The 14,285-nt window shown below is 37.0% G+C and overlaps 1 protein-coding gene across 1 annotated transcript in view; it reads right to left on the reverse strand.

Moving 5' to 3' along the window:
- Window positions 1–2,886: 2,886 nt before the first annotated feature.
- The window catches only part of LOC108687622 (mucin-5AC-like), a 31,798-nt gene continuing 20,399 nt past the window's right edge, over window positions 2,887–14,285 (reverse strand). The window contains exons 10-14 of the mRNA XM_018193494.1: window positions 11,057–11,251; window positions 10,010–10,072; window positions 7,184–7,452; window positions 4,901–5,118; window positions 2,887–4,066 (exon numbers count right to left, since the gene is read on the reverse strand). Of these exons, the coding sequence (XP_018048983.1) occupies window positions 3,791–4,066; window positions 4,901–5,118; window positions 7,184–7,452; window positions 10,010–10,072; window positions 11,057–11,251 (1,021 nt within the window). The 3' untranslated portion in view covers window positions 2,887–3,790. The remainder of the gene's footprint in view (window positions 4,067–4,900; window positions 5,119–7,183; window positions 7,453–10,009; window positions 10,073–11,056; window positions 11,252–14,285) is intronic.

Consider the following 14,285-nt stretch of genomic DNA (forward strand, 5'->3'; position numbering starts at 1 on the left):
ATTATGATCGGAGTTATTTCGGAAGTGATGTGAAAAAAAAATTGACGGAATCACGTAAAATAAGTAAATCGCATCGATTTATCCCTACATAATATAATATAATATTTAAAATTCATCGTGTTCCAATATTGATCCACGTCACTTTCGAAATAAGCAACTCAACTATTCACTATTAAGTCCACGTGACTTTTTATATATATACGATGGGAAATGTTCGCGATAGATTTTCTCACTCCGGGACACTGTCGGGATCGCAATGCGCGTTTGAATAGAGGTTCGCGTCCCACGATGATTCGGAGAGGAATCATAGTAATAGAGCATTTAGCGCGTTGCAAACTCAGCTGCGCGTAATTTACTGAAGAATGATCTTCTGCCATATCTCAGTGTCTGTCTATTTAAATACGCACACACGCGCACAGCACACTCATGCGAAAGCCGTTCGCACGTCCATTTTATTGTGATATATACTATTATACATATACATACGTGTAGATATAATTATGATGCAACACTGTCGAATGCAATGGCGATGCTTGTAAAATAAGACTTTTTTTATATCGAAAATGCAAATACAAAATACGAAATTTTTCTACGGCAAGTTTCTTCTTATTGTTCTCTTGTTCTCATGTGTCCACCTTTTATATCATTATTTCCTGCTAAATGTCATATCGTGTAGAAGATCGCGTATTATTTATCTATCTTGCTTACATCATCTTCCATTTAATATCAGCATACAAAGTTATAAAATTAAAGCTCTGATAGATAGCCACTTCCGTTTTTAAATTAGCTCTTCTTTTTCTATCTCGTATATATCATATAATATATCGTGCTTCTTATGAATATTATGAGGCATTAAAAATATTTCATATAAATATAATGTGAAAGGAGAAATAATTCGTATTCATCGATAAATACCCTTTATTCAATCGGAGTAACATTTATACTTACTTAAAGCATGTTATTGAACTTATATACCTGTAGATTTTTATTAACGGCAACAATCATAATCGTAATAGTGACGAAAACATAACGATAATAGTGATAATAAATTGGTAGTAATAATAATAATAATAATAATAAAATAATATTGATAATAATAGCAATAATAACAATAGTACTCAAGACTAGTACATGATGTACCATAATGAATATTGCAGACTTAATATTAATTGCGATGCAACAGAATTGAAATTAGGTATTCTGTTGCAAAGTCAAAATGTAACTGTTGATTATTATCTGTTTTTCACCCTCATTCTTATCTCCTTTTTTTACATGCCAATTGCGCTAACTCGAAATAAGAAAAGAAATATTTTAGTACGACAGTGACAATGTAATTATAATGACAATGATAGTGACAAGAATAATTATAACGTCGAGATTATTCGTAATTGTCGGTCGACTATCGCTATCTGTAATTTGTTATTACTCTCACTACACGGTGGTTGGTTAAAGTATATTTACTTCTTCTGCACGCGGCTTCTTACATCTCAGACAAACAATTAATTTTTCCTTCTCTTTATATACATTATCTGATACATATAATAGCGAACATAATATAATTTTAACATAATGCAACTTCATATCGGCAAAATCACTGATTGTACGATCGACATGTTTGCTATTTTACGATTCATATCTTATGAATTTACAATCTTTCCAACTCGTTCCCAATTCATATATGATTACAATTTGAAGAGAGATAATAAGAATATTAAAATTAAATTATTTAAACATTTATGATATATTGAGAACGTTTTTCTTGGCAGTACAATTAATGTTAATAAATGTAATGAATACATCAATGTATTGTATGATACATAATGATCTATAAACGTCTCATTAACAAATTCTTCCTTTTAATTATATCTATATTTATATTTTAATAAATTCATAGTTGAATTATATGTTTCCATTTTGTTTTCAGGCATTATATTGTCAAAATAATAAAAGTTTCTTGCATGTCGATCGATCGATTTACATGTAAGTGTAAAAGGTCAACCAGCGAAAACCAAAATTCTGGCATGTTCTATAGTAATAATAACACTCATACACCTCCAACGAGAAGCGATGACTCTTACGATTTAGAGCCGGTTTTTCGATATTTACAAATTCCTTGCATTTCTCGTTCCATCAGCAAAACAAACATATAAAATAAATAGAAACACAATATATCAACAAAAACAATAATAACCGCGCCGATACAAATGTACATGTGTCTCACGATGCGGTCGTAGGTGATCACGAATATACAGGGGAGAGAATGTGACACATTCCGAAATTATAACACATACGAATGAACATCCTCCGACCGAATTGGTCGCGACGTGTCATGAAGGAACGCGAAGCTCGATCCTTCTTTGTGTCCTTGATGAAACGATCGAGACTTGATCATTTGCCTCGAACAAGCATAAATTCGACAGAACATCGGACTTACGATTGATAGCTGTTAATGAAGAGGTCATATATGACCTCGTGAGCATTATTCTTTCTTTTCCTCTCTTTCTCCTTTCCTCTCTCTCTCTCTCTCTCTCTCTCTCTCTCTTCCTCTCATTCTCTCTTTCGTCATCCCACCAAAATCGCAGCTCATTATCGCCAGCGATTTTTGTCCTTATAATAATTGTATATCTCTGTGACTATGTACAGTCTATGGACAACACGCATCGCACTTTTCTTTCTTATAGATTCGATTATATTATATAAATATGTTGGTATACTTTGTGACTATATTTTATCGACAGTAGTAAGAGTAATGGTAGCAATAATGACGATTGAATTAGTCGCTAAAAACGATCTGGCTGTAATAGTTACAGTAATAGTAATAATAATAATCATAATGATGTGATGATGATAATAATAATAATAATAGTGACTAGCTGGTAAATAGTCGATAAATTGGTTTATAAGTTTTAATTTTTGGATTTTCATCAGAAGAGAAACGTCATTGATGGACGTACCGATCCTCATAAAGTCGCGCACTGACCTCGCTTAAACGGTAACAGTTACACAGCATTAAGTGGCAAGAATCCGATATACAGCTAAATTAATCATTTTTACACGATTTATAGAGCGACTTAACCATCAACCTGTCGAATAATATATAAACGCAATTTCTCCCGTTGTGTGTATGTACATAAGCAGCGATAGCGGCCGCTATTAATCATGATACTTGACGTAAACATCGTTATGTACAAAAGATATATCGTTACGGGGGCCAACGTCGCCCCGTAAACATAGTCCGTTTACTTCGATTGCCCCAATGGAGTCGTCATACCGGTGCGGTGGTTAGATGCCGTTATAGCGTTTCCTAAGCAAGCCTACGAGCCGGTCGGCATGCTCGACTGGCCACGACGACTTTCACTGACAATCATCACCCGACGATCATATGTGCAATGATCGCAAGGTTGACGTCGCCAAGTGACGTAGTCCGAAATTCACGCGAGCGATGTAAGTACACACGTAGATACATATGTGACGCACGGCCGGATTCTCCACAATATCCGGATGAGTCACACGCGTCACGAAGCCGGGTTTCTCCTAGGTCGATAGGCCGATCCGCGGTGCTCAGTCACGATCGACGCAGTTTTCTTTCGTGCATCCTCGTGTCGATTTATATGTGTCTACATTTTCATGGGAACTGGGCACCGTTCTCTCGCACCGTTCCGTTCACTCGTAGTATCCAGGACGAGAGCGGAACGACTTGCGATCCGCGTCACGAATACGCCAGATCGCTTAATCGCGCGAGTCCCAAGAGCGACGCTCAGTACCAGATCGTCGATCTTTAAGGATGGTCTCAGATGGGTGTCGGCAGGACCGTGAAGTCCTGCAGGGCAGTCTTCACCGTCTCATAAATCGGCCGATTGCTCTCGTCAGCGCAGTAGCCGTCGGCGGTGCACAGAGTCTGCAACTTCGTCAGGTAACTATCGAAGTTCTCATGGCCTATTTTCTCTTGCGGTCCGCCCGGGGCGTTCGGTATTCGCACTTGCTCCAGCAGAGTGATCATGTTGTCGCGTAGTGACTGATAGTACTCGGTCAAATTATTATTACGTTGAGTTATCGTTGTCGTTTCCTGCAAAAAGAAATGACAGGGTGCTTTTGTTAGTCTAGGTGCGCAAGATGTCTGTGAAAATATATTATTCTAGAGCCACTAGCCACTTTCTAAAGCCATCACAGAAAGTATGTTCCGACTTATGCATAAAGCACATGATTTTATCGTTCTTTTCTTTATTATTTGGTGAATAGCAACAACAAATGATGCATTATGCGCTTCATGCGTAACTCGGTACATATCCATCATAGAACTGATAAATTATTCTGCTAGGAAAATTTAAAATGAAATATTCTCAAATTCTTTTTAATATGCGAAATAATTCAGTAAACAAGCTAACGTTATTTTAACACATTTTGAACAGTGCCTATTTCTTCGAGTCCTTCTATTTGCTTTTATTGTACTTTTAAGTTAGGAAATTTAAAGAAAATTTTTGTAACTTTAATTTGTTTGCTGGAAGATTGATCAACTACCGATTAGTTCACTAATACCAGCATACGGTTATAAATAAAAAAAATTAGTTAATTTAGTTACTATTAATATATTATTTTATATATATATATGTGTGTGTGTGTGTGTGTGTGTGTAATAAATTTTCTATAAAATAATATCATGAAAAAAAGTTATTTAAACAACATATAACATTCTAAGATAATATATATTATCTTAGAATGGTATTAGAATTGAGTAATAATTTAGCTTCCAAATGAAATTGGATTTTACAATTGCCAAAGCGATTAGCTTAAAAGCACAAAGATTTGTCTAAAATTAACAAAGTTTCTATTTTTACATGTGCAATTGTTTGTTATTTAATTATTCGACACACGGTATACTACCGACTGAGCAAATACTGACCTTTTCTCCCTGCTTGAGCTGATTCTCCATGGCGGTGATATCCGAGCGCAAGCGCAAGACCTGCGACTCGACCCGGGCGTTCTCTCTCTGGAGCTCGGTGATTTCAGCCTCCAGTGTGTAGAGATCCTCGCTCTGGACACCGGCGGTCCCGCTACCGCTCGAGTTACCCTGACCCGTGCCTACCGCACCCCCGTGAGCCGGACCACCGGCTTCCAACCCTAGAGACAGGACAGACACGGTCCAGTTTGATCGAATATCCGTTTTACGGTCGAAAGAGAGATTATATCATATATTTCCCGATTTCCAGAGAATCGGTTTCCCCGCAATCAAGCGTGCACGGCGCGATTCGTACGCCCTTTCGTCTAAATGCGAAATGCGGCCCTAATATGTGATACGTAACAATGGAAAAACTACTGGAAACTGAATGGTCACAACTTGAATTCCCGACGGAAGTTCGTACGAATTTAAATACAAGCGTTTTGGCGGGTCTTACTTTTTTCTTTTCTTTTCTTTTTTCATTCATGATCGGAAAGCGTTAGATCGAAAAATTCGAACAAGGATTTATGGGATTTTATGCGGTACAAGTGGAAATATAGCGAGCATTTAAAATTTACGTTAAGGATCGGTTCAGGCAGCGACTCAGGCGAAGCGGTTTAGTGAAATGTCGCAATTATGCATCAGAATAAAATAATTTTTTCGATGATTCTACTGTAATATATTATTTTTTCTCTAACTTCGCTCATCCCGAGTCACTGCATTATAGTTTATCTCGAGATAATGGGACGATACGGTTTCTTCTGCGTATGGTTCGTGCCAAAGTGATAAACGCATCTCGGCAGAAAAGCGAGAGACACTTTGAGGCTCATTCGATCAAGCGTGTGCTCCGACTCGGTAAGAGACGCACGAACCTGACAGGAGTGCCGTGGAAATGGTATGATCGGGACAATATCGGGGTGTTTTGAGGGTAATTAGCGTGAGGTGCCATCATACCAGATAGAAGAAAAAAAAAACGGAAGACACCGAGTGCTGGCGTCGGTAAAATGGCGCGGCGCGACATGTTGTCACACGTGAACGAGCAAAAAGAAGCTTATAGTTGCTTACTGTGCCAAACGTATGATTCACAGATATTGCCAACACTCGGACGTCGTCACGTAAAAGTAAAAATACTGGTGTGTGGAAATTCTGTAATGTAACATCGAAAACACATAGGAAACAAGTGGCGAATACGTCAGTCCCTTACCTTCAAAAGTAACCGTGCTCCAAGCTCAACATGAAAGGAGCTGATCCCAGAATAAATCAGAATATATTATTTTCCATCATTAAGACATACGGTTGTTTGTTTTTTTTTTCGATTTTACATTTCTGTCTTGTACATAACGAAGGAAGAGGTTCCTGCGCGGGACCGAATCGAAAGGGAGGAAAAAAAAAGAGATGTAAATTAACGCCATCATATTCAATTCTGTTGCTTCTGTTTCTTCTTTTTTTCTCTTTTATAAGCTATTTGTGGCATCCTTTCACCGTTTCGTATCTAATCAGTTGCGATATTTGTTCGCAAACCTGGAACATTTATTATTGAGAAAAAGAAAGGAGTCGAAACGGAAAAAGAAATATTTAAAAAGGAGAAATAAAAAAAAAACGAATTCTTTGATGATTAAGAGAAAAACGGAAGGATAGGGAAGGAGATTATTCTTATTGGTATGACAGCACATCATTGCGTGAAGAGCAGAGTATGGCATAGCATGGAATTAAGTACAAGGTCTGATATGCACAAGTTTACAAAGGAAGATACAATAATTCCGTATGTTTTAGCATCGCGCTCGTCTAGGCGTCGATCAATTTATAAATATTTTTTCATATATAATATAAATTCTGAAGTAAAAGAAATAAATGATGATAAATCCCGAACGAGCGCGATACGCAAGCATAGAAAAGAACAGAGAGCGAACTTAAACCGTCTTATCTACTTCGTAGCATTTCCTCTCTCTCTCTCTCTCTCTCTATCTCTCTATCTCTTTCTATCTCTATCTCTCTCTCTCTCTCTCTCTCTCTCTCTCTCTCTCTCTCTTTCTACCGCGCGTTTTGATAGAAAAACGCATCTCGCGGTTTCAATTTTGACAGTTGCACGCGAGGAGAATTTTTTACGAATACTCTTTGGAACAAAATTCGATCGTTATTCTTCTTCGTAACGATTGGTCTCACGCACAGCGTAACTCTGACAATATTATTCTTCGATCGTTAAGTATTGACAGCCGGAGGCGACATCACAGGCAACTCGATCCTCACCGGTGATTCCTCTGCTGTACATGCTCATATTATCCTCCGGTTTCGGTTTCTTCACGGCGTGGCTGGCTATCGGGCAGCCCGATAAAGACCTGTGGCTGTGGAAGGAGCCGTTTATGTGACCGAGTCCATCGCATCCAGGTGTGGGGCAATTGACACCCTCGAACTTCATGGCTGTCGCGGCAGCTACGGCCGCCTTGTGCTGCTCGACTGTGCCGCCAGACTCCAACACTCGCATCTTATTCCTGTTTGCAATTGGACACCCAGATGCACTGCAATAAGAAAATGAAGATGTATATACACAAATTAATAAAGATTCATCGATTTCAAGAACTATAATTATAAACATCATTAAAATAGGTTGTATATTATCAACTCAATCTAACTTCCTTTAATAAATAAACAGTAATGTGACCACAGCAGATTAAAACAATATTTTATACTTAAGTTACATTAATTTACTATCACCCAATTTATTATCAAATTATAAAAATCGTAGCGCAAATCGAAAATATCAATAATTTTTTTAATAAATTACAATTATTTAGAACATCAACAGTTAATTTTGCGATCTGTATAGAAGCTAATGTTCTTACAGGCATTTAATTGTCGCAATTTGACACATAAGATAATTAGGGGACAAACCTATAGTACAACCTGACAGAGAATGATTCTTTATACAAAAATAAATTAAAAGTATCCAATAAACTGTTTTGTCCGAGGCTTTGTTTCTGAGAAATTAAATACTTTTTAAATTTTTTAAGTGAATTGTCATCCTAAAGAGTGAAATCTTACTCTTAAAGATTTAAAATTGACTGAAACTCTTTTTCCAGATTGGCTCAATTTTCACTTTTTAGAGATTCCATTTCAAAGAATTTAGAGAGTACACATGCACTTAATGAAGATATGGTTTGTGAGATGCTATAAACATTACCATTAGTGTTCACATAACATCTACACGACTTTAGGAAAATTTAAAATTAAAAAACAATGTCAATTAATTAAATTTTATCAATTTTATTAAAAGAAAAATTGCTGGAAATGTCCCGACTGCTATAAGCAAAATTGTGCTTATTAAATTATGATTTATGGATTCTGATTAATATATCTCTACTAGGGACTAATTCTCAGTTGCATGAAAAGAGTACGTTAGTAAAAACAGTACATATCTTCTAAAAAAAAGAAAAAAAAGAAAAAAAAAGATGAAGATGAAGAGGGATTTTCTGTTTTAAATGCCGGTGTTCAATAAAATGACATTTCTTTTCTAGAATAATTTTTATTGACAATCTTTATTCAGACTTCATAAAGTTATATATAAATATCCCAGCAAACACTAAATATTCCGGAAATATTCATAAAATGTTTCTAAAATCCCAAAAAAACTTTCCAAGAATATTCCAAAATATTTCGAATACTTATGAAATATAGAAGATACATTCATTACATTCGAATATCGGTTGAAAATTTCATTTGTATATTCATTTGTATATCGTTACATATTTCAAGAATGTTCCATATATATTCCGCAAAATTTTAATTTTTTCAAAAATTCCATGTCAGATCGTCCGTGAATCAATTTTTAAACAAAATTTTATTTTAAAAAATGGAGCCAACCTTGAAGCCCAATCTTTGGGCTCACTTCATAGATGAAGTGCTGCGCTTCTTATATTCTCTCCCAGGTGATTCTTGTTTATGAGTAAATGCTCTCCGCTGCGGCCCTCTGTCGGCGGAGATGTACACTGCTCACTCGCTCGTGATTTTCGTGAAATATACACAAGGAGTATTCATACAATATTCTGAAGCCTATTCTACAATGTGTTCTTTGTTTCCTGTATTGTTCTTTGCCTATTTGTTGTTTTTTACCTATTTCTTTTTCTCTCTTTTGCACCATTTTATCAACAATTGTATTTCTTACTACGTGTTTCCTGTTTCTTCCAAAGTTCGTTAACTTTTATCTCGGGCGATATAAAACCGGATAAGAAGCAAAAAGACAAGATGTAAAAAATAGCAAAAAGCAAAAAACAGAAAACAAAAAGGATATTAAGAATAGGCTTGGACATTTCATCGACATTTGAACATTCTGTGACAATTCTTTTACTGTTCCGAAACATTCAGTACATTGATAATACGAATCGAATTTTTTGTGAATATTTAACGTTAGCTGGAATATTTATAAATGTATTTACATTTTACTTAATGATCAGATTTTTTTAATGTTAACATCAATACAATTGAGAAAATAAAATTTATTCATTTAATGTACCTTGCAACTGATAAGTGTGTGTGTGTTTCAACCAATATATGTATATAATCAAATTTTTAACAAAATCTCTATATGATAAACCATATATTACACATTACCCAAAGCGAACATAGCCTTAATACAGGCCAAGCATAACTTTTTCGTAAAATAATAAATTTAAATATTAAATAATAATTTTTAAAATTTTGTCTCACTTTATAAAAAAAGAATACAATAAATGAAAAATAAGAATACATTGTTTTTAACTTCGAAAAGAGCACTATTAGAAGAGTAGAGTTAGTAATCCTATGAGTTTTCTTATTTCTTCAAAAGCTGCAATAACTTTTTGTGTTAAAGATCTAAAGATTTTCTGAAAATTAAATTTAATTTTTTCGAAAAATAAGCTTCGGACGAAAAAAGTTCATTCTGCACTTTTGATTTATTTTTATGCAAGAAGTTATTATATTCGATTATATTATAGGTTTGTCCATCCACTGTATATACGGGAAAAAAAAAAACAGAAAACAGCATACGATTATCCTAAAGCAAGATCCATGTAGCCTGAAAGTTTCTTATACAAGCCTTACCTGCGGTGCGACAAGAATTTGCCGGTGGCATGGCCGGACCCGTCGCAACCCGGGATTGGACATCTGTAGTCCAAAATGCCAACGCCACCGTCACCAACACCACATAATCCATCCGCACAGAGCGAGCGTGAAACGAGCGGAAACCGCCAGTTATTAGTCAGCGTCTTCGCTTTTGCGCGGGGTGTAACTCGGGCAAAGGGAGTTAGGATGCGGTTACGGGGGGAAGGGGGACGAGATTTCCCCTTTCTCGGGTCTCATCCGACAGCCTCGCGGTACGTGCAATGCGGTCGAGAAGATACCTGCGTTAGCTGCTACGTGCAACGTGCGAACGCGACGAAAACGCAAATTGAGATCGCGATTACCGTCGCACCCTCAAATTGCGGAACTTGCGAAATGTAATCGCGTCGTGAAACCAAATCCTACAAACTCGGGGCGATAGCCCTCTTGCTCTTTTCGGATCTCCTTTGCGTTGTATTAACTTAAATCTATTATTTTTCAATACTGAATGTAACTGAAAAATAATTTTAAAAAATTTTTTTGTCAAATCAAAATAGTTCGTCATTAAGTTTAATTTTGTCAAATAAAATGAGCATACTGCATTTGCAGCATAATTATATTTAAATTATACTTAAATGTCATTACAAATAATAATATATATGTTACGTTTGTATATGTAACGTTAAATACATTAAATACATTTTGCATAATTAACCTTTCGAAAAATTTAGTTGATAATATAGTTCTTTCATTAGGCCAGAGATTGATATTGCTCGTTAAAAGCTATTATTAATTGAGGATATTCTTTACAATTAAATCTTCAAAGGACAGAAAAGCCATAGTATTAAAATAGTGTTATTTCGAGGCAAAGACAAATTAAATAATGAGTTATAAATTTTCCTTTTAAGATTTTAAAAAATAGATTGCTACCCTCTAAAATTTAACGCCCTTGAATAAAGACCGAGACTAGTGCTAACCCGTATTAATCGCGTGTACAGAAGTACAGTTAGAATATAGAGCGCATAATTAATAGTATTCGCGCCAACTGACCTCAGAGGCTCAGAATCTTGACCATCTCGAGGTTTACTCTTTGGCTTGTTGGCCCGTGGACAACCAGATAAACTTCTGTGTGACGAGTAATTTCCCGTGACATGTCCAGAACCGTCACATCCTGGCGTAGGACACTTGAGCTCCTGGGAATGCGCCTGGATTTGCGAACGATCAGCTCGTGGGCATCCGGAAAGACTGCAAAGGAAAGAAGACTCTCTTCTATTTCAACGCGTTGCGAAAACGCTATGAAGACCGCGCGCTGCGTGTTCTGGGAAGACACAAGAAATTGTGAAAAACTTTGAAAAATTTATCATCATGCTACGATGCCTGATAAAAATGCGCAACGCGGTAATCTTCATGGCTTTCGTTCACACGAACGCACACCTCAGAAACGTCCAACCATCGCTTCAGCAACACATCGCATGCAATTTACGCGACGTTGCCACGATGTCGTGAGTATTCACATAATCTAAGGCTGTTCTATTTAAAAGACAATCGATATCTCAAAAATTAGATCTCGATGAGTATCCGAACATCTCGTTCGCTGAAACGATCGAAATCATCTATGTATCGCACGACGAGTGACACAACACGTCACCGAAGTTAAAATATTATTATTTATTAATTAATCGCCGCTAAGATCTAAATGTATTATGTATTCATCGAAGAGCAAGAGACGTTGGCTCACCGAGATCAGTGCGTATCGGCACTGGCTTCATTACGATTTAGTTTCGGACGACTTGCCTTGCGTCCAGTTCGAACGAAGACATTGAGGGAAAGGGAGATCTAAGACTCGCATCTCTTGCTCGAGCACCGATCGTGCACGCCAACGATCGTAGCCCGAGTCTTACGTTCCAGGGACACCCTTAAATGTCGTACGGATTATGATCGATGCGGACGGACAACGGATCGTATTTGGTAGCATGCAAATGGCAACGCCGTGTTCCAGTTGGATCACTTATGAGGTGTCGCTCGTAAGATCAATCGCGCTTCATAGTCGCGTTGATCCGTCATCGGTCTTACTCTAAGAACATCGAAAGGGAGAGCAGGGAGCACACTCACACCTGACCCCAATGAAACTCGCCAATTGCCAATTTGACTTTGCATCGCGAAGCGATATCTTCACCGCTTCGTGGGTTTTCTTGATCGTTACGGTTCTGCTATGACATGGTCATCGACAACAGTTCGCTACAAAGCTGCCCACTTGAGGCTGGCGAAAGCAGCTTTCAACGGACGGGTAGTCAGTAAATTAATTACTACGTATGCGTACGAAAACGAATGAGTCTCGCGATCGAAAGCCAGTCCTGTGCAATGCCAATTCTTCCGCAATACCAAACTTTGATTTTGCCATCCCTTTTCGTAGGGGTCGGGTAAAAACAGCGAGGAAAAAAAAGAAAAAAATTCATTCAATTACGAGGCTCATCTACACACCTTTGATATCGCATAATATGATGTAGAGTATAAAATAAAAAAAAAGGAAAGAGAAGAAGAGAGAAAGAGCGAGTAAACTGTATGAATAACAAAAATGAAAACTATATATTGTGTATATATATATATGTATACTTATGCAAGGTAGCTATAGTACCACTGGATATTCACACGTACGTCATATATAGATATATATGGCAACATAATGGACCAAATGTACAACTCAATCGCTTAACTAGGAGAAAATAAGGTTTCTAGACGTATGTTTTGTATCGCAACACATTTAAGAAGCAACTACACCACGGACCACCAATATGCATTGATGCAAGAACCATCCATATAAATATAATTCGCAATTTACATAATGTCATTTGTTATATATATATATGTGTGTGTATGTTTCAGGATATATACTGTCATCTACCATTTTTGAATGAAAATATCTATTGAGGCTTTATTGAGGGACCAAAGAGGAAAAATTTAAATGTATGTATGTAGCGTGCTTGCGTGCTGCATCGCCAATCGATATATACATAATCGAGCGTTCACGTCAAAGGCTTGGTAAATGTCGATGCTGCCTTGCCTTCTGTGGGTAGCGTAGTTCCCTGAGACATGACCCATGCCATCACAGGACGACGTGGGGCACTGTATCAGCTCCTTGCCATCGCGACCACGAGGGGTGGGCCGAGGTGCGAAATTCAACGAGTATCTCCTCACATTCATACTGCACCGAATAATATTAACCATCAAATCTAGAGTCCCTAGTTTAATCATGGAATTATCAGTACCTATACAGCTCTCCAAGCGACGTTCTATAGATATCTAAAAAAACGTTCTAAAAACGTTTTTAGAACATCCTTCGGATAAAGTGTGCTGGGTAATTCTTTAATTGTCACTATTCGAATGTAAAAGCTAAAATGATATTTCCACTTAAATTATTTACTTCTTTATATGATACTGCTCATTTAGACTGCAATTCTATTCATGCAAATAATGATCATTTGATTTTGTTTGGATAAATAACATTATTTGATTTTGTTTAACGTTTAATAAACAATAAAGATAAAATAATTCCCAAAAGCGTTGTTGAGCATGAATTGAACCGAGTCTTAAGGGTATAGCGACTAAAATTGTAGGTGGCTTTTATTTGCAAAAAGCACTTGAGCAGACTGCCTGACATAATTTAATTTAATGCACTCTACACCTAACATAAGCGACAATCGTAAATCGTCTTCCCAGACACAAATGCGAGTGTACATAGTTTACAGTTGTAGGGCCTCGCAAAGTTATATTGCGTTTTGTAACTTTTCTGTGAAACGCGAGTGGAAGAGCAATGTGCAATGTGATATGAAAAAACGTCGAAAAATAGGAAAAAGGATCGAGAGGAGATGAAGGAGAAAGCCGAGAAGCGGACTGAAAGAACATATGCGCCGGCTACAACAAATCGGAGGGTGAGCGTCTCGCTCTTGCTTTCGATCTCATCGTAGCCTCATAGATAGGCAAGCCATCGTCGGCAATGAGAAAGCCTCGATGACCCTTGAGTGGCCGCGATATTGCCGAGCAACTGAGAGTCGACGGATGGCTTAAGTGCAATTCAAGCACGCCATCGGACTATCTATCTACCTTCGCGTTTTTCTGCTGGTCCACTATTCTGTCTTAGATATTGGTAGCATCAAGTTATTGAATTTTATTGTAATTTTTATTAAAAACTTTGTCTATATCTATACATATTAGGTGTGGAAAAAAGTTCGTGGCGTTTTTTTAATGCCATCTAATGGGAAAAACGCCACGAACTTTTTCC

The sequence above is a fragment of the Atta colombica genome, unplaced genomic scaffold (genome assembly GCF_001594045.1).
Source record: "Atta colombica isolate Treedump-2 unplaced genomic scaffold, Acol1.0 scaffold21, whole genome shotgun sequence".
NCBI lineage: Eukaryota > Metazoa > Arthropoda > Insecta > Hymenoptera > Formicidae > Atta > Atta colombica.